Source organism: Orbicella franksi, chromosome 4, assembly GCF_964199315.1.
Source record: "Orbicella franksi chromosome 4, jaOrbFran1.1, whole genome shotgun sequence".
NCBI classification, from domain to species: domain Eukaryota; kingdom Metazoa; phylum Cnidaria; class Anthozoa; order Scleractinia; family Merulinidae; genus Orbicella; species Orbicella franksi.
This window is the reverse complement of record NC_138148.1, coordinates 15,265,864-15,289,800: the sequence shown is the minus strand read 5'-3', so window position 1 is coordinate 15,289,800 and position 23,937 is coordinate 15,265,864. Positions and strand designations below refer to the sequence as shown.

At 37.9% G+C, this 23,937-nt stretch overlaps 2 protein-coding genes across 4 annotated transcripts in view; one reads left to right on the top strand and one right to left on the bottom strand.

The window, feature by feature from the left end:
* The window catches only part of LOC145483562 (myotubularin-like), a 53,671-nt gene extending 33,636 nt beyond the window's left edge, over positions 1 to 20,035 (bottom strand). For 2 of the 3 annotated variants that reach the window (XM_081462097.1, XM_081462095.1), the window contains exons 1-8: positions 10,630 to 10,865; positions 8,056 to 8,229; positions 7,635 to 7,798; positions 5,948 to 6,132; positions 4,778 to 4,923; positions 3,141 to 3,212; positions 1,873 to 1,978; positions 1,482 to 1,532 (exon numbers count right to left, since the gene is read on the bottom strand). In XM_081462097.1, coding sequence (XP_081318223.1) covers positions 1,482 to 1,532; positions 1,873 to 1,978; positions 3,141 to 3,212; positions 4,778 to 4,923; positions 5,948 to 6,132; positions 7,635 to 7,798; positions 8,056 to 8,229; positions 10,630 to 10,755 — 1,024 coding nt within the window. In that variant the 5' untranslated portion in view covers positions 10,756 to 10,865. Of the gene's footprint in view, positions 1 to 1,481; positions 1,533 to 1,872; positions 1,979 to 3,140; positions 3,213 to 4,777; positions 4,924 to 5,947; positions 6,133 to 7,634; positions 7,799 to 8,055; positions 8,230 to 10,629; positions 10,866 to 19,867 lie in introns of those variants that run through there. The other variant, XM_081462096.1, reaches the window with a different exon arrangement.
* Positions 20,036 to 20,143: 108 nt separating this feature from the next.
* On the top strand, positions 20,144 to 23,926 carry LOC145483563 (methionine synthase reductase-like). Its single transcript, XM_081462098.1, has one exon. The coding sequence runs from the start codon at positions 20,282 to 20,284 to the stop codon at positions 22,556 to 22,558; it is 2,277 nt and encodes a 758-aa protein (XP_081318224.1). The 5' UTR covers positions 20,144 to 20,281; the 3' UTR covers positions 22,559 to 23,926.
* The last annotated feature ends 11 nt before the right edge of the window (positions 23,927 to 23,937 follow it).

Sequence of the window (23,937 nt, the reverse complement as noted above, 5' to 3'; positions counted from 1 at the left end):
GTATTAAAAGCAATTATGTCTGCAAGAAAGGTGTCACCAAAATTAATTATGTTCAATTTTTAACTCCCACTATAAAAATGTAAAAAAAAAAAATGTAAATGTAAACCTTATTGGTCATGCACTTAGCTATACAAGCACTAAGCTTAGCTAGTTTACAGGCATGCGACTGAAACAAAGGAAACAAATATTTCAAATAAACGGAACAAAGTTAAAAATCCCAACCTGGCAGGAGGCAGACCAGTTGGCTATTTACAAAGCGTGACCGAGGATTTGAACTCGGGATTAACGAGAAACAAATCCCGCCAGTGGCAGGGGGGAGGCCTTGAACTGGGGACCTCTGGATTACAACAAAAGCAGAAACCACTCGGCCACACTGCCTCCGATGTAGAACAGCATTTATGTAGAGACACCAACTTTTGAGAAATCCAATCAAACGTCACTTCATGTTGGGTCTAGGGCAAGTTCTATCACTTATAATGTGTGTAAGGTGTCTTTCCTCAGAAAGCAACTCCCAGCCTCTTTATCTCAAATTTTGAACACTAACCACTAGATCTTAACACAACCTGTATAAATTTCAAAATTTAGATTCTTACAACCTCAAAAGATTAATTTAAGTCTTCATCTGGTATGGAGTTAAAATAAGGATCACAGTGGAGTCTTGAGAAAAAGAACATGCAATTATATCAGAAATAAGTGCACTTACATGAACTTGAATATTGCAGCCATTAACAGTTTTGATGGCAGAAAAGAAGGCTGTGCATATTGGGTGGGAATTGTAAAAACCCTCGTTATTCTTTTGATTTCCATTGTTACATTTCTTGCCTTCGTTTTTCTCTCGACATTAATGAATTTTACTCACTCATTTCCAAGTTGTAATTCAACAACAATTTTCAAATACTCTTTCTGTAATCAAAACTGATGATGGATGCAGGTCATCCGAAAACTTTTATTTTAAAATTGTTTGTATCTACTTGAAGATCATCTCTTGTTTGCTATTACGTACTTTAAAGGCTGAACTTGCACTTGGATTGGATAACCCAAATCAAATACATGTCCCATAACTTGCCGACACTTAAATTGCTCTCAACATTGTCAACGGAGGCATTATGAATAATACGACTATCAGTTGAGTAAGGCGTGACGAAAGTTTGGTGACGAAATCTTAGCCTTAAAATAACGGTGTTGTTACGGGAAACTTATTTTGTTTCCATTGGTAACAATATCAACAGCCTTGCGTCGCCTGTCGCGTCCCCTACAATTTCGCGCGCTTTGCTGCCAATGACGTCATAGCAGACAAGTTGCCACTGGAAAAGGAGCCAGTTGCCCATGGCAACAACACGATTTTCACCTTAAAACATGGTGACCAAACTTTCGTCGCGCCTTACTCAACTGATAATCATAGTGCAATACAAGGGCCAACACACCAGTTCGACTCAGGGTACAATGTAAAATCATGTTACCGTTCTTCCCAAACTACTCACTGCAAGTTTTCCAGTTTCCTGAGTAAAATAACGTCAGTCTGTCACACTCCACTACAAGTAAGCAAAACATAACCATGCCATTAGAATTTCTGATTAATTAGTAAATGTAACAGAATCGATGAAATGGGGTGGGACCTAAAACAGAGCCAGAAAGGGGGGGGGGGGCAGTGGGGTTAGGTCATTACAAGAGGGGGTTTGAAATCTTGAGAAAGAGTTTCTTATTTGGATGGGATATTGCACAATATCAACAAAGAAATTTATTCTTACTTAGAAATTATTGCCTAATAGATAGAGTGCTTATTGTTGAAGATATGAAGTCTTATTTTCTAGTATTTAACGTTATCATAGCAAGTGGTTTTCTACAATCAGAAAAATTGTGAGACATGCTTACAATCAAATTTGTAGAAGTTTGGTGCATCTTTTCTGTCCAAAATGGTGCATGACTTAGGCAGCAGGATAGCACTTTTGTGAATAAAGGCAAATAACTTAGAAAACTCCTGCAAAAAGAAAATTCAACATTTGTTTGTATGAAATCACAGAAACGTTGGGTTTCTCACAGCACCATCCCTTGATGTTTACAGCCCTATTAATTAAGAAATAGAAAACATGTTAGTACCATGTTTCTGTCACGTTAGGGAAACATGAGTGGACGTCTGGAAGAATGAGAAATGCTGTGGGAATACAAGCCAACAGGCGAGTGTTTCCACAGCTTTTTTGAGCCCTCCCAAACTTCCACGAGTGTTTCTAGAACTGGACAGAAACACGGAGAACATGTATTCTATTTCTTTTAGAAAATACTACAATGAAAAAAACAAAACACCTTGTTTACTTTGATCAACAAATGTAAATTCTCTTTGCTAGCGCCATCATTACAACAACAGCTCATGCTAGTTCTGTGTTTCTATTGAGTTATAGAAACATGACTTAAAACATATCAGCACGTGTATTTTCTTTGGGCTATTTTCTAAATTAAATTAAGGTTGAAATGATTTTTGAAGACATCATGAAAGAAAACGTATTGTACATGTAAATCACTTCAGTTCAAGTGATATCTTAACATAAATGTGCTTTGAAAAACACAATAAGATACAAGGTGAACCAGACTAACTCTCAGATCTGAGGGAAGTAACCAGGGTGGGTAACCATTATCTGGTTTCTCACCCTGGTTAGCTTTTCACTTTTCATACATTTTTTTGCCAAACGGGACAAAATGTTTATGCCTCTATAAAAGAAATTAAATTTGAGTCCACATTCAATACTGAAAGTCGGAATAAAATTATTTAACACCTGATTTCTGTAATTTTACACATATAAGGCAGAAATCAAATCATTTTTATGAATGCCACTTGACATCACAATAATTCCTGAAATAGTTCATTAGCCAGGTTATTTAACTCAAATATAAAGGCAGTGCTGCTGCGGTATAGTCATAGATCAGAATGCTGATAAATAAAAAGGGAATAATGAAGAACATTAGGGTGTTCATTCATAAATGCCTTCAAATTATCCTGTGTATAACATGGCCATGGAGGTTGTAAGATCCTGAAGTCAGGAACATGTGTGAACATGATGACATCAGGATTGAATTGACAAGAAGGACCTGCTGATAGGTTGGGGATATATGGATTGATTGACTGGTATTCTAGTGAGATGACTTACTGTTTTCGAACTTTGAAGAATGATTTTCATAACTGATTCAGCGTCAAGTGTGCTCTGAAGACCAAGACAGAACTAAAAGACACAAAAATTGCAAATGGCAAACTAGATCATAAAATACATGTATGATATGATGTGATCATTACTCAGAAATGATGTCTCAACATATTGTCCATTGGTATTTAATTCCAGGCAGCTAGCAACCAGTCAGTTTTAAGGTTACCATGTTTAAGTTTCCAGCATAACAAATTGTTTGAGTAATGGGCAAATACATGTACTTCTGCTGCACAGTTGTATTGATGTTTGAAATAAAAGGGAAACAATATGTATGACTATTTGCTATATTACATGACATCACCAAATTATTCATACTTCTACTGGCAATAAAAATGTTGTTTAAATAACATATGAAACAAGAGAGACCAAGTTTCATCACATTTCTAAATACCAGTAGAGAGATGAAAACCTCCACACAGTTTATCACAAACACCAACATATGATTTGGATCAAAACTGTACTCTGTAGCTAAGATGTCATTCAAGACCAGCCTTCCAAACCACTACTGTGAAGTTGTGATAAGGATTTCTTTGATTTCACACGACAGTGATGAATTATTCTAAGTTAAATGTAGAGTGGTCAGATGAAAGAGTGTAGTTCTGAAGAGAACTGTTGTTGGTGACTGACATTTTGACAACCTGAGCAGCAAGTCAACTGCAGAGCCAAGCAAAAAAAAAAACTCTTCACTTCTAAATTTAATTTTTTTCACTCGATTCTGATGATGACTTCCACTCAGGTTGTCAAAATGTCAGTCACTGCAACAGCTCTCTTCAGAACTAGTCTCACCCCAAAAATTAAAAGTACTAATAGATACAACCTTCTGATACTCCTGGGTTCAAACCATTTACCACGATAAATTATTTTTCATTTTTAGTTTTTACATTTAATTTTTAAATTAATTTTGATTATTTTGATGTACTTTTTACTGAGATGTAGTTTTGACCCTTTTGATAACAGTGCTATTAGCATTGATGGTTTATCCTCTAATATCTAGATTTAGCCAAGCCTAAAAGCAGAGCCCCTGATTACAAGCTAACCCGGCATGAGTCTGTGATCCAATCAAAAACAAGTACCTGGGCAGCGGTCAACTTCAAAAAACACATGACCTCGATAAGCTCCAAACCTGAGCATGTGATATGGCCAAGTTACACTGGTCACAGGGCTCCTACCCTTTTTCAGAAACAAATTTCCAGGACTTTTCCAGGACTTTTCCAGGACTCAGATTGATTTTTCCAGGACTCTAAAATTCACATTAACCCTTTCAATCCCAAGATCTTAATGTTAATTCTCCTTACTGTCTGCCATACATTTCATATTTTTTTACTTGAGTTTAACAGATTTCCAGAACTTTCCAGGACCAGTAGCCCTTTTCCAGGACTTTCCAGTCCTGGAAAATGCCACAATAAAATTCCAGGACTTTCCAGGTTTTCCAGGACCCGTACGAACCCTGTGGTCAGCGGATACCTTGTTTTGATAGGGTGTCAATTGACCATAACACGGATGTCCAATATGAAAGCCAAGTTTCTGTGAAATTGCTATGTTATAAGAGTCCGAGAAATAGAAATCTAGGGCAGACTAATTACCCTGTATGACTGGATGTTGCTACAAAGGATCTCAAACCCATCCATCAAGAACATCTGTTTGTCCTTTGGCAAATTCTTCTTGGAAAACTTCTTTACATCTGAGATGCTTGCCAGAGGGACTGATGCCACAATTTCATAACTATGATCTACAATACATGACATTTATTTAAATTAGAAATAACATTAAATGATAAATGATTGAGAAACATATATTTAATCAATCAGTGACACAAGCTACTAAGAAGTTTTTTTGTCAAATGTGTACCAAAACAAACTATCATTTAACTGCCCTGGGCAGGATATTATTGGATTGCCCAAACAATATTATTTAACAGCACCTCTTCAGATGTACCTGGGTTAAAAGAGGGACATGAGAGTAATGTGTCTTGTCTGAGAGCAAAACACAAATAAAAGGGCCCAATTTAAAATGTAACCACTCAATTGTGAGTCCAACTCGGTACTTCACTTATAACCAGGAACCCCACATGCAGCCTTGTGCCCAATATTGCTAACCCCTTATGCAGGTAATAGTGCTGGTCAGGAGTAGAATCTCCTTCTGCTTCTGCAATACTGCACATAACAAATTGAGGGGTGGATACATGATTGACAAATGTTGCACAAAACGTTGCACTGTGCATCCAGGCCTTTACTTTTGACTAATGGATCACTGGCACTTACTAAACTATTGACAACAGCTTTGATTCAATTCTTTATTATGTTCATTTTGAAATTGCTGGTGATCCTTGCAAACTGATTGACTCTCAGCAGTGCAATTCATTCAAGTATTGCACTATTTTTTGCTCTTGGGCACATCTTTTTTCCCAGCAAATGAGAATGGAAAACTTTTTGACAAAGTGGCTACCGGATCAATAACTTAAATATGGGTTCTGACCAAACTCCTGAATTTAGGAGATTAAATTATGCAATTTCAAAGTGGATGTAATAAAGTGGATTTTGAACTTCTTGTCAGGCTATTTTGGTTGAAAACATACTTGTGATTTCAAATTTAACTTGGGCTGTGTGCCCATTCAAGTTTGAAATCAGAAGTCTGATTTCAGACCAAATTGCACTCCACTCTGTTCAATTACCATTATTTGTTTAATAAAAAACACACTATAATATAACAAGCCTAAAGTAAATGCTAAGTGCAGTACAACATGTCAAACTCACCAACATGTTCAATGTTAGACAAAATAATGGGTCTAGGTCTCAACGTCTGTAGTTTGACAGATTGTTCATTCATGCCAGGGAGATGACATCCTGAATGATTTTTTCTTATCATTGACTGACTATGCCGCATTCCTCTTGTCATAGTGGTTGCCTTTATTTTCTTTGTCAGGTCAGATGCACTTAACCTTTAATTAAAAGTGAGAAATGATATTACTTTAAGAGGCTGTAGATATTTTTTGCAGTATTCTATCAATATCTATTTCATTAGACTTTCATTCCTTCAAAATAACACAAATATTATAGGTGTGTATTGATGTTAATTAATATCTATTAGTAGAGTTCTACTAGTATATTTATGGGACATGCTTCAATCTGATTACCATTCACTTGTCTTAGACCTCAGAGATAAAGGTCTTTTGTATGGTAGCAGTTGCGATAGTGCTTTGTTCAAGTAGATAAATCTGACATGTAGTATTTGATGTAGATTTTGCCTGCTATCTACACTCAGTAAAAACTATAAGATTATTGATTATGAGAATGGTCTGGAATAGGTTGGTAAAGCCTGGTTCTGATATGCTGCTGACCAACCTGCTGGTTGCAAGTGACAACATTCGGCAATCTGTTCCAGTGGGTCCCTGGCGAATCTGCGATGGATCGCCAAGGAACTCAAATTGGCATGAAATGCAAATCAAATTGTTACGTCATACATTGCGGCCGCAGATGGTCTAGATGATGTTCACATAAAATATTTTCATTGCCGACAATTGCCGACAACCGCTGGCTTGCCTGCAAGGTTGAACTCAGCTCAACTTCACAGGGAAGCCGGCAGTTAATGCCTGGGACAGATTATGATTTGGCAATAAATGTTCACATATGCCCTAGTGGTGTCCCAGGCCGTGCCGGCGGCATATGAGAACCAGTCTTACCTTAGCCTATTCAATCTGGAACAGGGTATCTGAAACAGGGTCTCAAATTAGAATTTCTTGGTCTTGTACAGGGTAGGAGTTTTTGCACCCAGCAGCACACATATTTTGGCTAGTACTATATGTTCCCCTCTCACTGACAGATATCTTGAGAGTTGGCCATAAAGACCACAATGGAAATTTCTTACACTTTGTGAATTAAAATTAGATTTAGAATTTTAAAGTTTAAAAGCCAGATAAATGAAGGTAATCTATATTTTATTGTGACAAAAATCATTCCTCTGCAACTGGTCTGTGTTTTTTATCTGAGAGTTTTCAAAGGTCATTAACTGTAACAACAACAATAACAATACAAGTTTTCTGTGTCATACACTTAGCTATTAGGTTGTGATGTCACATGATGAAATGACACATCAGGTATTCCACATACATTAAAATTAACAGTAAATATTACAATATATGAGTAAACATTCTAAAGAAGTTCACGTCAAAGATCATGTTCAGAGAGAAAGTTCCTTTTTGTCTGTGTGTGTGTTTAACGTCGGATTTAGTGAGACTAACATGGTTTTATTTGTAGCAGCAAACCAAGGTGCTACAAATAGCGACACACAACAATCGACCTCATCGCCTGATGAAAACTAGCAGTATAGCAGTTGAAACGTTGTGATCTACATCTCAAAGTGACTCCATGGTGAGACAAATGAAAGAAAATTCACCTATCCAAGTATTTTAAGTTGGCAATAAGGGAACATCAGCTAATGCACCTTTTACTTGAAGTCTGTTTCTTGTCTACTGTTTCCTCTGAACTCTTGGCTGCATGTAATTTTTGGTGACTGAGAGAGGCCTGTCTGGAACGTGTCTGATGATAATGCCCTCTTCGAGCAACATCTTCAGGTTCGGCATCAACAAACTCATCATCTAACAAATGCTGCAACATTCAACAAGTAACATTCAGATCACTACTAGCACTGTGCTTTTAAGTGGTGAACTTATTATCTTTTATGACAGCCCACTGACATGGCAAAAATTCCATATGGTATTCCGTGTAACGATACCTGTTCAAATACACTTTATAATTATACTAGTCAATTAAAAATGATATCTGTATCATAGATAAGCTACTTTTAGACTTCAACTTAATCACTAAGGAACTTGTACTTCAGTAATGCCTATGGGATGACATACCTGCACATGACATCCGGCAAAAATAACTCTGTATGTAGTAATATGGAGTATCCCCTGTGCTATATCATCAAAGGTGTCCACACAAGTTACATGATCCTGCTGTGATATGATCTGTTCTCCTGGTAACAGAGGGGGGTGGGTGTAGAACTTTTCATTCACAAAGCCTCTGGAGGGCTGAAAGACCAAAAAAATACACATCAGACACAACAGTAAAGCATCTCAGGAATATGGGATGGATCTAGGGGGTTTGGGGGTTGGTCAAACACCCTTAATAAAAAACACCCTGAGGTATTACAACACCCTGACTCAGCCTCAGAATGGCAGAAATCACATTTCTGAGGACCTTATTTTTAAAAATTCTCTGGGGTCAGATGCCCCCAGACACTCCTACAGGGGAACGCCATTTGCAGTCCATATCTCGAACACCCTTCTCTAAAATCCTGTATCTGCCCCAGAGAATAATCATTAAGGTGGCTATATATGTCGTGGATTGAGCATTGTTGTACAGTACTGCTCAATTGTGAGTAGACAGTCTTGACTAGAAACTTAATTATTGATCCTCAATACTTTCAAAAACTGAGAATGATTTTCAAGGTTTGAGTTTCAAGACACCGAAAGATATTTACAAGGAACACATAACTTACAATGGCAATGAACAATAGGCCTCAAGAATGGCCTCCTTCAGTAATTATAAGTTATGAGTTATATACTCAGTACATTCATGACAGTAAATTTTGTACCTTTGTCCAAATTGTTGGTATGAAGTTCAAGGTTTTTATGATCACAGTTGTAGGAAAAGATTGAAATATATTTGATGTTTCAAAGATAAACAACTCCTAAGGTACTTTACTCATATGTTCACTACATTTAATCTTGTGAAAAAGTAATTGAGAAATAAGCTCTTTGTTTCCTTGACTTGAAACTCAAACAACTTGACTTGAAACTCAAATGACTCAGCTCTAAACATGAATGACTCAACTTGAACAACTCAACTTGAAAATAGATAGATATACTTGTAATTAAAATTATTATTACAAATTATTATTAACTGCAATTACACATATGAGATCTAATAATTATATTGTAATTTATTTGTAAAATGCTGATCTCACTGATACCCACTGAATGAAAAAGTATATAGTTTTTATATAGCTTGTAAGTTACTTAAAGGGAGACTACATTGTAAAAACCTGTAAGGGTCTCTTAGGTCTTCCTCCCAAAACAATTTTATATGTAGCACTACACATTGTGTACTTTTAATTATGGGGAATAAATAAACAAACATAAACAAATCAAACAACTTGACTCAACACCTGATAGTTTTTGAGTTTCAAGGATCAAGCTGAGTCATTTGAGTTGACCGCCAACATACATTTGACCATTACCCCTAACTATATTGTAAGCATTTTCTATAGAATTTACATTGTAGCTTTACATTGCTTCAGAGATGCACGCAGTGTGCAAGCACATACATGTAACTAATCTTGTAGGGAAAAAACATAATCACCAGGACTAACAGGTTGCATGACTAATGATCATCTTCCAAGTTAAGCTATTAAATGTAGTGGGAAATCATTGGTCTATTTGAGAAACAATAAATTAGGGATTACGGGTATTATATACGCTAACAGATCAGCCTGATTTTCTCGACTGTTTGCCACAGCCATGAGTACCTAGCCATGAGTGGAAATTAGAAAAAGTCCGATCTGTTCACAAGTACAATACTATTAATCCCTAAATGTTTTGAGCAAACAATAAATAAAAATATGGCAACTGTTAATAATTTTTATGAGCTTCTATCAGAGAAACTAACGACTTTTGTTAAGCCACACTGTGATTAAATATTTTAGTTTTCTAACATCAAATTTCTCAACATTTTTTGCCAAAGTTCTTCATAAAATAATTTCTTTCATTTGCAAATGAGCCACAAAGACGAGCAAGTCCTAAGTGCAACTGATATAATTAAAATTTAATTGTTGAGCTATTAATGTAATCTGGGATAAATTATTGTACCACTTTCAACCAATCAGAAGTATATGGTACTAGCAGTATTGTTAGTAGGTATAAAAAGTCTGACAACATTCAAGTTTTCAAGACAATATTTCTTTTATGTGTTGTAGTTGATGATGTTCTGAGGCATTACAATCTGTCTGCTTTAAAAAGAATGAACATGATGCAAATGTTACAGTTTTTGAATGAAAGGTGATTAAGACATCAGGAAAACATCAGACATGCACAAGTACCACTGTGGTGTGCAGTATATTTTTTATGCATATAATATTGACGAGGTGTCCCAAAAGTTACCAAGGTTAAGAAGAAAAAATTGTTTTACTCTGATCAGTGATAAGACACAAACAGTTGAAAGAAAAATGATCTATCACAGACACAATAGTGGTTATCATGATAGTGATTTTGCATGCTGAAACAGGTTAATTAGAACATGTCACGCAGACAAGGTTCAAGCTTCAAACTCAGTGATTCTTGAAATTATTCTAAAAGGCAAGGCAAATAACTTCTAAACAAACGATACAATTGCAGGAGCAATTATGAAATCTGGACTAAATATTTTATCACCTTAGTACAGCATTCCTCAACTTCACGTAAATAACACTTGAATCCCATACTCCTCATTTTCATTTTACACAACTCGGAACAAAAATGAAGCAAAACTTTGATCTTCCTGCACATTGACAAAAACATAATTTGTCTGGAAAATTATGTTCAATTCCTAGTTTCCACATCATTTTAACTAAACATTGTTAAAGATCTGTAATTAACATGTTCCAAATAACCACACACAGGTTATTTCCCATGTTTTTCCAAACCTTAGCGGAAGACCAAATAAGGATATTGATTACACAAGACTAGGATGTCAAAGATTACAAAGGAAACAAGACAATCACAACAAAATCTTGTGACATCAGCTTTAAGATGTAAGCTTAAGTGCTGATAACCATGATTCAAAAAAAGGTCAACCATGTGTCGAGTTGTTGAAAAGTGAAATGTACATGTAACTTCTTTAGGTGATTGAAGCTACAGTGTATATGAATAATTTAAATTCAAAATGAAACTACGTTTTGAACTGCTTTTTATATCTCATAAATTATTTCATCAAGATACTTAGTGTTGAATAGCATTACAACTATTTGTTTTCCTTACATTGGTAAATTACGTAGACACATTGCATTATAGAACAGCTGTTACTGTTGTTGAGAAAAGATTCTAAATAAATGATCAATTGGTTTATCTTTGGCTACTTCAACTACCTTGTATTTAGAATAAATTTGGTTTTGCATGTTTGAGGTCAATTAGAAATTGAAACTGAATTGAAACCAAAAACCAATTTAACCATAGCATGACTTGTATATTTATAGAACACGTCACGTTGTCTGAAAACTACAGGAAGTTTTACTTTTTAAGTGTCACAATTGCTAATATTATATTTTACTCCGTCATCATTAAAAGTTACAAAACCTCTAGATGTCAAAAAAATGCTTCAGTTATGAAAACTCAAGTTTATCACAAACAGCACATAATAAATTGGGGCAACTAAGGTCTTATATACCTTTTCCTCTGGATATCCATGATTATATGCATGGGATAGAAATTAGAAACTGAAACTTTTACTATTGCTGAAACACAAATATTTACTTTTTCTACATCTACAAACATCATGCTTCTTAACCTTTCAGATTGCCAAAGGAATCTTAAAGGAAATGTTAACTGGTTTTGTAAACCTGAAGAGAGGAACTTTTGAGAACAGGGCAACTATAACCAAACATACATGTACAACTGTTTTTTTTGTTTGTTTTTTTTTTCAATTTTGAAACAGTTCCCCAGTATGGCCATAATGTGAACTAAACCTTTGAGCACCACATGTAATTTCCTGTAGTACTGTCTCGTAACTTTTTTCGTGGCTATATACACAAAAGAGGTATTCTTTCAGTTTACACACAAAAACTGACAACAGGAACTTGGAAAGCAAAACTGGAACTTGTCAAAACCTCAAATAGAACTTGGCAACTTGCTTGAGCAAAATTCCAATTGAGATTTAATTGCAAGTTACTTGACGAGCAAACCGCCAAACATTCTTGAACAGTGTACTGTAATATGACAATTTGCATGGAAAAAACAAAAGGTATGACAAAAGGCAGGTTGATACCACTACATAAAATATTTGATTTACTTAATGTTATTAATTCTATTAATGGTTTGTGTCCTGGACTCAGAGTTGAGTAGTTTATTTGCTAGTAATGGTTCTTCTGTAAGACACTTAATTCTCACAGTGCCACTCTCCACCCAGGTGTATAAATGGGGTACTGGGAAATTTAATGCTGGAAGTAAACAAGAAATGGACTAGCATCCCAACTAGGGATAATTGAAATATTCCTGGTTGTTTTGTTATCATTAAACTGGAGATATGTGCCGGCTTTACTATGCCTACCTACACATGTATGTCAGGGTATCCGGACGTAAAACTATTATTATAAGTACTGCTTGTGCCAGAATGAATAGAAGACCGCATAGGCCTTTCACTGAATCATTGGGAAGTACCATCAGACAACTGGGTGAGGGTTTAACACTCTGGAGACCCTCCCATGCCCTGATATAACATTTTTTACAATGGAATCCTGATTTCTCAAACCTCTGAGGGAAATAGAAATTGGCTGACTTGCAGAAATGTCAGGAACTAGGGTGAAAGAGATTTCCTGAGACTCTATAAACTAAATGCCATTCTGAGATGGCATTACCACATTATATTGGTGGCTGATAGGAAAAAATATACTCCTGAATTGGGCTCTCACTGATTATTTGTGCTTCAACCTCAATGTGATTTCTTTAGTTTTAGTCCCCAAAGCCACAGTGCCATAGCGGCCCACTGTACCCTGTTAGAAAATAGAAGCTATCTATAGGTTGATCCCACTTTGTCAAGCAGAAACTTCTTTTTCAGACATGATAATGTACATACTATTTTAGTGACTTTGTTGTCATGTTTGAAACTGAATAAGAATTTTTATTTATTAATAATTTAAAATACCAGATGTGCACCCATTTGAATGAGGATAGAGATTTGTACTCAAATTGCAGTCAAGACATTGAAAATTTTTCTTGACTGTTACTCTAATTGAATGCTTGGTGACATTTATTTTGAGAGCTTGCTTAATGGACACTTTAGTGTATAATAGTTGGTGTCTGTATTATTTTAGGTGGAATTTACCAGCTTTGATCTGAATTGTATATTTCCTATATTAATTATCATATTTTTAATTTTTTCCTTCTTTTTTAAAACGAACTTTGTCAATAAATATATACACTTAATTACTGGTGTGGAGGAAAAAAGTTAGCTCTGTTTTCCCAAGACTTTTGATGTTTTCCACAACAAAGTCATGGGAAACCTCAAGATTTGAGAGAAAACAAAACTAACTATTTCTCAAGGGAACATTGATAAAGTGGTTTGTTGTTTAGCTGGAGTTTAGTGTCCAGAAATGAGGCAAATGGAATTACCCCCAAGTCAAAGTAACCTCTGGTCAGTGAGAAAGCGGATGGCAGTTGTCGCTAGCTGGGGAACATTTACAGACTCTGCTGAGAGGGAGGGGCTGGTAGTGCTGTAGCCTCACCATTATTTTGCTTGGGTTGATTTTTTAGGGCTCCAGATGACATGGAGAATGCATGATAAATGAGAGAAAAATGATCCCAATGCAGTGCACAAAATTAAAAAAAATGTTCAAGTTGTGATAAGTTAATAAAGATGGGGAATTTTAAGCTAGGTAATGAAATGTGAAGGTGAATTAATCAACATGACACGAGCGTGGGACAAAGAAAAATTCTGAGTCCCCGACAGGAATCGAACCCATGACCTCCTGAACACCAGGTGGGCGCTCTATCCACTGAGCTATGAGAACTCATGGAAAGCAAGGTCATCTAACTGAGTTCATATATGATAGGTGTCCTGCATACTGCTAGGATCAACGCTATCGAATTCATCGTGAGTAGTGATAAGTTAATAAAGATGGGGAATTTTAACGACCTTGCTCTCCATAAGTTCTCGTAGCTCAGTGGATAGAGCGCCCGCCCGGTGTTTGGGAGGTCATGGGTTCGATTCCTGTCGGGGACTCAGAATTTTTCTTTGTCCCACGCTCGTGTCATGTTGATTAATTCACCTTCACATTTCATTACCGAGCTTAAAATTCCCCATCTTTATTAACTTATCACTACTCACGATGAATTCGATAGCGTTGATCCTAGCAGTATGCAGGACACCTATCATATATGAACTAAGTTAAATGACCTTGCTCTCCATGAGTTCTCGTAGCTCAGTGGATAGAGCGCCCGCCCGGTGTTCGGGAGGTCATGGGTTCGATTCCTGTCGGGGACTCAGAATTTTTCTTTGTCCCACGCTCGTGTCATGTTGATTAATTCACCTTCACAATGTTCAAGTTGTTCTTATTCCAAATGCAGAACAACCTAACCCTTGTCTCTGGTTGCCCTGATGACTGCTTGGTTGCCCTTAAAATATTGTATACTTTGTTGCTTAGTTATCATGTAGGTTTTGATGAAACAAAAACTGTTATAAAAATAACTACTGTATTTATTTGCCTGTAAGCCGATCCTGGCTATAAGCTGAGACCCCAAACTTGAAAGAACTGACGATGGGCTTAAGCTTGTCAAAAAAAAATTGGAAAACTCTCGGCTATAAGCCGAGACCAAAGTTTCGCAGAAAAATTTCACCTTTGAAGCGTCCCTCTCAGGAAACATATGTTGGTTGTTGAACGAATGAACACAACCAAATGACTATTCAAAAGTTTATTGTAAACAGTTAGCGAATCAGCGAGAATGTGAATATCAATTGATCCTAACTAGTCTATAAGTACAGCTGAACATAACGAATTCCACCATTCAGACTAAGTCTCAAATAAACGCTTACCGAAATTATCAGTTTACATATCGTCCTTGATCGTATTCATCATGCCAAAAGTTCGCCGTACTTCTTACAACATGGCTTTTAAGCTCAAAGTTGTTGCTGAAGCTGAGGCTGTTGAAAACAACTCAGAGATCGCCCGAGATTATGGGATTAGTGAGTCGATGGTTCGTTAATGGAGAAGAGACCAGGCGAAGCTTTTCAACGGCGAGCTGAGGATGTCTGCAAAATGAACAACGTTGGGCCGCTTCACTCCAAAGTATCCAGAGCTAGACCAGCAGATGTTGGAATGGTTTTCAGACCAAAGAGAGCAAGGTGAGTACTCATCGCTTCATGTCAAATTGGATAAACATTTCGCGTAGATTCAATTGATTTTTTATTATCGAAATCGATCAAAAAGTTTTCCCTCGATCTCTTCGCATGAGCGAGTGCACGTGAGTTTGTTTGTCGACCTGTGGGAACCAACGCTTGTGATTGGCCAGATTTAGAAATCATCATAGCAAATTAACAATGCCTGTCAACGCAAAGTAAACAGAACACTTCGCTTCGATCACTTCGTTCGCTTTAACGTTTATTTATCCTGGACGGTTCTATTTTTCACAGGTATTGCTGTGAGTGGATTAATGCTGCGCCTGAAGGCAAAAGAACTGTCTACCAATCCTTCCTTTAAAGCTTCCCTTGGCTGGTACCAGAACTGGAAACGACGCCACTCAGTAAGCCTTCGAACAAAAACAACACTCACCCAGCGACTACCTGAAGACCTAGAAGAGAAAATTGTCCAGTTCCACTGGTTTATCATCGCAGCCAGATGATGAACAGATTATCGCCTGTCCCAAATTTACAACATGGATGAGACGCCAATGCGTTTTGAACTTCCTTCAAGCCAAACGCTAGAGTTCAGTGGTAGTAGAACTGTGCCTGTTAAATCTTGCGGAGCAGAGAAGCGAACCTTCACCGTAACTCTTGGCGTCGCTGCAGATGGGACCAAACTTCCTACCAAGGTCATCTTTAAAGGCGTCCGGACTCCACGAGACCTCGTCATTCCTGATTCTCTCCGCGTTTCCTTTCACAAAAAAGGATGGATGGATGAGCCAGGTGTTCAGCAGCGGATTTGCCAGTGTTTGCCAAGGAACCCTTGTAACGAACCGTCGCTACTAGTGTGGGATTTGTTCAGAGCTCACCTAACTGATGCCATCAAAAGCGATCTCCAACGGTGCAACATCGATGCAGCAGTCATCCCTGGAGGTCTAACCCCCGTTTTGCACCCCTTGGATAAATGCCTGAATAAGCCATTTAAAGATCACGTCCGGAAAAAGTACTTGGCGTGGATGATCACCGGGCCATTTGAGTTCACCCCGGCAGGAAAGAAGAAGGCACCAACTAGAAACCTTGTCCTTTGATGGATTAAAGAAGCATGGCAAGAGATTCCAGAGGAGATGGTAAAGAAGTCTTTTAAGAGCTGTGGAATTTCCAATGCCATGGATGGAACGGAAGACGACGCAATCTACTCCAAGGACTCACAGGAACTCCATGATGATGAAGAAATGGAGGATGAGTTCGAGACGGACAACGAAGACGAGACTGATGGCGAGTAAACTTTTAGTTGAAAGCTAATAACTATCACACACAAACGGTTCCTTTAGGAGCCACCAATTATATAAAAGTTCAATGACCAACATTTTACGACTTGTTTTTGTTGTGTTTTACTATAATTTCTTGAAACTGACTTGGCTATAAGCCAAATCAGAAATGTCTATGATGATTTTCACTTTGTTGATGACGCTTCGAAGAAAAAATTATTCAAAACTCTCGGCTATAAGCCGAACCCCCCTTTTCGGAAAAAAATTCCCAAAACTGAGTAAAATTTTTTGCAAAAATCGCTCGGCTTATAGGCGAATAAATATGGTATTATAACATATTTTGATATAAATGACGCAAAGTGGCCCGAAATGGCTTCCTTGAAGGATATTCGCACTTTCACGTAAACAAATTAATCTTGAGCAAAAGTACTTCCTTGAAACAGAAAGTATAACACTTGCATATTCACATAAGAGAAATACAGTAACAACAGCAAAAAGCCTGTGGTTTCAATCAAAAGCCTGAAGGTTACATCAAAGACTGGCCATCAAACATTCAGCGAGGAATGGCAAACAAAATAAAGTCCACTGTCTTTTGAAAGATACGCTATTTGAGTACTCTGAATAATAGCCTAGTTGACAGCCCTATAATTAAGCATCGGTGATTTTTGCTGAAGCTGGCCAGCTACTCTCCGACAGCCCTGATTAATTAACAAAATTTGCTTACCTCATGTAAACGTATATTTGACAACTTATGAAGTAGTTTCCCACAATGCCTCCGAAAAGAATGATTACCTGTGCACCATAATATTCTGGGGAGGCCTGGGTTTGAAAACATGGCGGTTTGCGACGTCTGTTAAGGAATGAAAATGCCAGATTTAAATCTTTTATATACCTTTATTTTGTTATGCGATTGGACTTCACAGTAATGGTAAGTACTTCAATTTCTCCTGGGTTGTCCTGAAACAACTGCCAATGCTTGTTTGTCTTGGCCAAATTTTTTAGTCCTATTACTTTAAAATGATCTCTGTAGTCTCTGAATTAGATTTACTGTAGCCATTGCCACCTGACCATAAAATCAACCAATAAGGGGGTATCTGGTCATCTCGCCACCAGGGAATTTTGCCACCAACAAACTCGCCACCAAGAAACCACCTCGCCACCAAACACCAAGAGGAAAATATACTAGACTAAAGTAGTCAAGGTGTTTTACAGCTGTAGCTGTTTGAGTGACTACAATGTCAATTGACACGTAAGTTTGTTAGCTTGTCTGTTTGCAACTTTTGATGTCAATGTGTTGTCAGTGACATGATACAATATGTGTTCCGTTGTCTAATGAGAAACAATAGCTTTCTAGAATTCAACTACATATTTCTTTGAGAACTGACTGTGTTGTTATTGCTCAGTTGCTTTGCTGCTGCATTTGCATTTAAGCTTACCTAAGTGTTTTATAAAAGGCTTCAGCTAAACAATCAGACAACTTCAACCTTACATGAGCTGTGTGAGTTATACAGCTACACAAAGTAGAATGAAGTTCAGTCTCTTCATCTTGCAGTTTACTGTTATTAGATTGTTAGTAATTTGGTGGTGAGGGGACTTTGCTTGGTGGCTAGTTCGTTGGTGGTGAGACTTCCTGGTGGCGAGGTGACTGGTAATCAACAAGGGGGTGTATTAGATTCAAATTAGCTCCAGCTATATAACAAACATATGCTGTTTAGTAACTGGGTTCCACTGCACTGACAATGAACAGTGCTTGAAATTAGCGGTCGTCCGGTCATCCAAGACGACTAAAGACTGGTCAGGACCACCATTTTTCTGTAAAATTAGAGGCCTGGTTGTCTGAGGAAAATAACACCGGACAACCCAGGAGAAATTGAAGTGCTTACCATTACTTTGAAGTCCAACCGAATAACAAAATAAAGGTATATAAAAGATTTAAATCTGCTGTTTTCGTTCATTGACGGAAGCTGCAAACCGCCCTGTTTTCACACCCAGGCCTCCCTGATACCTTATGGCGCACAGGTAATCATTCTTTTCTGAGGCAAAGTACTTCGCAAGTTGTCAAATATACATTTACAGGTAGGAAAATTCTGGTAATTAATTGGGGCTGTCAGAGATTAGCTAGCCAGTTTTTCTGGGTTATGAACCAGGCCATTATTTAGAGTAAATAGAGCCAAGACAAACAAGCATTGGCAGTTGTCTGAGGAAAATAACAATGGAACATCGAGGAGAAATTGAATTACTTACCATTACTGTGAAGTCCAATCGAATAACAAAATAAAGGTATATCACAGATTTAAATCTGGCGTTTTCATTCCTTATTGGACGAACTAACGCGAAAGTGTGAACATCCTGCTTGAATGATGTTTCAAGGAAGCCATTTCGCACCACTTCACATCATTTACATTTATAATTAAGCAACAAATTATACAATATTTTAAGGGCAACCAAGCAGTCATCAGGACAACCAGAGCAAGGGGTTAGGTTGTCCTGCACTTGGAATAAGGACAACTTGGATATTTTTTCAATTTTGAGCACTGCTACAGTAATACAAATTTATACTCGCTTCTGGTAATATTTGCTGCAAACCATCTAAGGAACATTAAAAACAAAATACTACAGAAGATTGCTAGTTTTGGTTTTGCCTGATAACTCAGATCTTGGCCTCGCTCTTTCTATCTATACTAATGCAGTAAGCTAATTATTTAATTTGGCATAGACAAAGATATGGCTTGTGGATGACTTTACATTGGGAAAGTTTTAAGATATTATGTTCTGGACATAAAAACTGCTTTTGCAGTGTCTATCAGTCTGACTAGCGATTTTTATCAACCGGGTTTAGAGCAATAACATAACCAGAACATTTAAACAACAATATTAAGCTTAAACATAAATAACTCAACACTAAACAGTTCAAATTAACATTAGTTTAGATCACAGCAAAATAAAAATGCTTCCCTTGCAGTCAAATTTCTAGCGTCACTGGGTAAACCTTGTCAAATTCACAAGAAAAAAGGCTAATATTGCCACGCACTAAAATTAAAACATGTCCAACAACTAGAGACTACAGGAAATAAAAATATTTAGACAGTAATACCTGAAAGCTTTTGTGTTGCACGATACTTAAGCTTACAAGTTTTATACACTTCAACAAACCAAGTCGGTACAAACTCCCGCAGGGGTGCTCATTGTACCTTTACTTGATTCGCACGTAAGCTCATATGCGTATCTTAGATGAAAATCACTAATACTTTGACAGAGCGATCAACAGAGAAAAAGTCACGGTGAGAGGACATTGCTAAATGTATTCACTTACCAAAACATTTGAAGAAGGCGCTTCATCGAATATCCTTAGCAGCTGATCCGGTGTAAGCGCGCTTCTTGCCATAACCCTTGTCCAAAATAAGAGAATTCAGCGAAGGCCGCAGAGCACTTCCGTTTTCCGCTGTATTGCTTTCCCTTCCGCCATCTTTCTTTCTGTCGAAAAAATCACGTGACAAAATAGCCCCGAGAATATGCAGAGTTCTCACAGAGATTCTAATTGGACAAGAGATGATGAACCAATTGGAAGTCTTCTAATATGTTTCACTGCTGCCAGCGTGCTGGGATTTCACAGAAAATGATGTAATATTTTCCAACGGTTGTACATCCAGAAACTTGCTGAATTTTCCTTACTATTTTTCGTTTCGCCTTGAAACTAATTAGGAAAGCCAAGGCTAGACTGATCACTATGCCCACAAGTAGTTCATTAGCGAAGAAATTCACCATTCTTTACGGCTCACAGACTGGTCAGGCTAAGGCGATCGCTGAGGAGATCCACGAGTTTTCAGAACACCATGGTCTTCTCTCGAACCTATTCTGTCTCAGTCTAACCGAGAAAAAGTTCACCTTGGAAAAAGAAGCCCTGGTTGTGTTCGTAGTGTCAACGACTGGCGAGGGTGACCCACCAGACACCATGTGCAAATTCTTTAGAAGATTGAAGAAGAAGACTCTGCCTGGTAATCATTTGGAGAGTTGTCGTTACGCTTTGCTGGCACTAGGCGACACCAACTACACAAACTTCTGTAACAACGGGAAGGCCCTGGACAAGAGATTACTACAGCTGGGGGCTCGACAGATATACGACACTGGTTATGCTGATGATGCAGTTGGTTTAGAATTGGTTGTAGAACCATGGATTGAGGGGCTGTGGCCAGCCTTGAGAAGCCATTTGGGCCTTCCACCAGAGGTTGACTCTCAATCAGATGGCAAGACTGCAGATTGTGAAGTTAGTCATATCATAGATCCAATAGTTATTGGTGAGAACAAATCTTCTGAAGTTACTACCAACGAAATCTTAGAGAACAGCAATAGATTTTCTTATATGACAGATGCACGCGATGATGTTAGGAATGGTCATGATTCAAACTTGCAAGACAGAAGTGCTGATGCCGTGTTAGAACCAACAGTCATGGTGAACTCTGTTGATGATCAGAACACATTGGCAGTGGGTAACAACAATTCTCAAGATGACAGTGCTGCTGTTATTTCAGTGCTAACTTTAGCAGACCAGTTAAAACAATCTGTTCCACCCTTATCAGCTAGTGTGTTGTCTATACCTCAGGTTCCGCCCCCTTATTTAGAGATCAGTTATCACCCTGATCACAACCTTGATTGTACTATGTTACCACTACAAGGTGGTGCTAGCTTCCCAAGTGCAGTGACTGACATCTCCATGGCAACTGTGGTATTGGCAAGGCAACTAACAGACAGTACTTCCATCAAGACTGCCTTAGACCTAGAGCTTGACATCACAGGTTGTAATATGAGTTATGAGCCTGGGGACTCTTTTGGAATTGTCTGTCCAAATGCAAGTGCTGAAGTCGAAGAACTGATAATGAAGCTGGACTTGGTAGATAAAGCTGATGTTCCTTTCACTATTCAGCTTACAACCTCAACAACCAAGAAGGCAGCTAGTGTGCCAAATTTCATTCCAGAGTTTTCTACCATCAGGCACACACTACTAACGTGCTTGGAAATCAGAGGTGTCCCAAGCAAAGCTCTTATAAGGGTCTTGGCTGAGCACACTAGTGACCCTCAAGAGAAAAGGCGACTTCAAGAAATTTGCAGTAAGCAAGGTGCAAGTGATTATACCAAGTTCATAAGAGAGCCTGGATTATCCTTGTTGGACCTTCTTAATGCCTTTCCATCCTGTCGACCTCCATTTGAAAGGCTGCTTGAACTTGTTTCACGCCTGAAGGCACGTCCTTACTCAGTGTCAAGTTCTCCCTTGGAGAATCCCAATCATCTACATTTTGTCTTTAACATAGTAGAGTTTCCAGCAATTAAAGGAGTAAGGCCGAAAAGACAAGGTGTTTGCACGGGCTGGCTGGCTGAGATTACCAAAGCACAAAGAGAGAAAACAAACACAAGCAATGACAAGCTCACTGATGACTTATCAAAACTGACTTTGCAAGAGTTTCCAAAAGTGCCAGTCTTCCAGAGGAAAGGTCTCAATTTCAAACTACCAAGTGTTCCGGAAACACCAATCATCATGATAGGTCCTGGCACAGGAGTAGCACCATTCGTAGGCTTTTTGCAGCACAGGGAACACATGCAAAAGAACACAAATGTGGCTCTTTCCGAATCATGGCTATTCTTTGGCTGCAGGCACAAGGAAAGAGACTACCTCTACCGAGAAGAACTTGAGCAGTTCTTGTCTACAGGTGTTCTGTCACATCTGTTCCTCTCCTTCTCCCGTGATACCATCAGTGATTTGTCTGGGAAACCACCACCAAAGTATGTACAGGATAACTTGAGAAGTCATGCTGCAGAGGTAGCTGATCTGGTGTTCAACAAAGGAGCAGTGGTTTACATCTGTGGGGATGCTGAAAACATGGCAAAGAATGTGTTTGATACTTTTCTGGAGATTGTTCAAGAGCACAAGAAGGTAGACATCAAGGAAGCAAGACAGGAAATGATGAAGTTGCGTGAAAACAAGCAATACCTTGAGGACATTTGGACATGAGCAGCGGATCTACTGTGAAAGGAGATGGCTACTTTTATTACCTTGGATGGCAAAGTTCTATTCTGAATTCTACAAACTGTGCACTATGGGGGCATGAAAGCCAGCCATAAAGACAAACCCAGAATGGGAAAAATAACTTTTTTCACCTCTTTGTAGTGGACAATTGAAGGCTTCATTATTAGCTGCACATGCACATATACATGTACATGTAGGTCAGTCAGTCATCAGTCATTTTATCACTATGACTGCAGTTTTTTGTTTTTTTTTAACCTCATTGGGGGTTTAATGACCAGGGTTCACTCCACTGTACTTTTAATTTATCAGAATGTTATTGAATGAATTCTACCTTTCCAAAAAATGAATGTAAAATTTTAGATTCCTTCACAACAGTCTTGACATTCAGGTAATGATTTCCCAATTTAATAAGAAGACCTTTTAGAACGAGCTATTTCCTCAGTAGACTTCACGAACTGAGAATCTTATTTGTAGTTGGGTCATGAAATAGACGCTGACCTGTAAGTATTAAAAAATATCTATCCAGCATGGGATATTGTGGGCTTTGTTCCATACTATAAAGTTTCTTTTTTATATCAGAGTTATATGTTATATGTTGATTTACCTTCTGAGAGTAATGCTTTGCATGATAATATTTCCCATTTAACCCCTTGAGTGCCTCGCCATTTTCACCGAGAATGGCTGTCTAATATAGAACTTCAAATACCATAGGCAAGTTCACTTAAACTGCTGTTAATTTTGTTGAGGTTGACATAATTTGATATGAATATCATATAGGCACCTGAGGGGAAAAAATCATGACATTTGGATGTGTCACATAGGGACTCGAGAGGTTAAATTCAGGAATCTTATAGTGATGGCCAAATGTTTGGTTTATTGTTGGCATTCTGGGAGATCAGCCACAGGCTGAAAGAATGGGCAACATCTTGGTACCTTTGCAAATGACAATATCAACATGATGCATCCCTTTGTGGAAAGAAAATTTTTAATTGCTTATTTCATTACTCTCAGGTCAATTACATGTATTGTAGGCTAATTTAAGCAAGACTTCGGGTTTGCTTCATTTGTGGCATGTCACCGTCATGCTGTGCGAAAGGCTTTTGTTGATCCAGTCACAGGCAAAAATATTTTGGCATTGTACCCAGGGTACAACTCTGTTGTTGGATTGCTGGAAGAACAGCACTGAGCTGAAGGAATAACCAACTATTACAGTTTGAAAGATAGTTTTGAACAACAAATTTTGCCTTGTCACTATTAAGTAGACCTGTTGCACTCTGTTTAGCAAATATGCATCCTGTAGTGGTTGCTGCAATAAATAAATCAAGCCAGTTTTCAGGGTTGTAATTTATTTAATGTGTCAGTTA

Bases quoted from the DNA above. Each gene is read 5' to 3' on its own strand.
- LOC145483563 (XM_081462098.1), top strand. From the start codon at position 20,282: ATGCCCACAAGTAGTTCATTAGCGAAGAAATTCACCATTCTTTACGGC.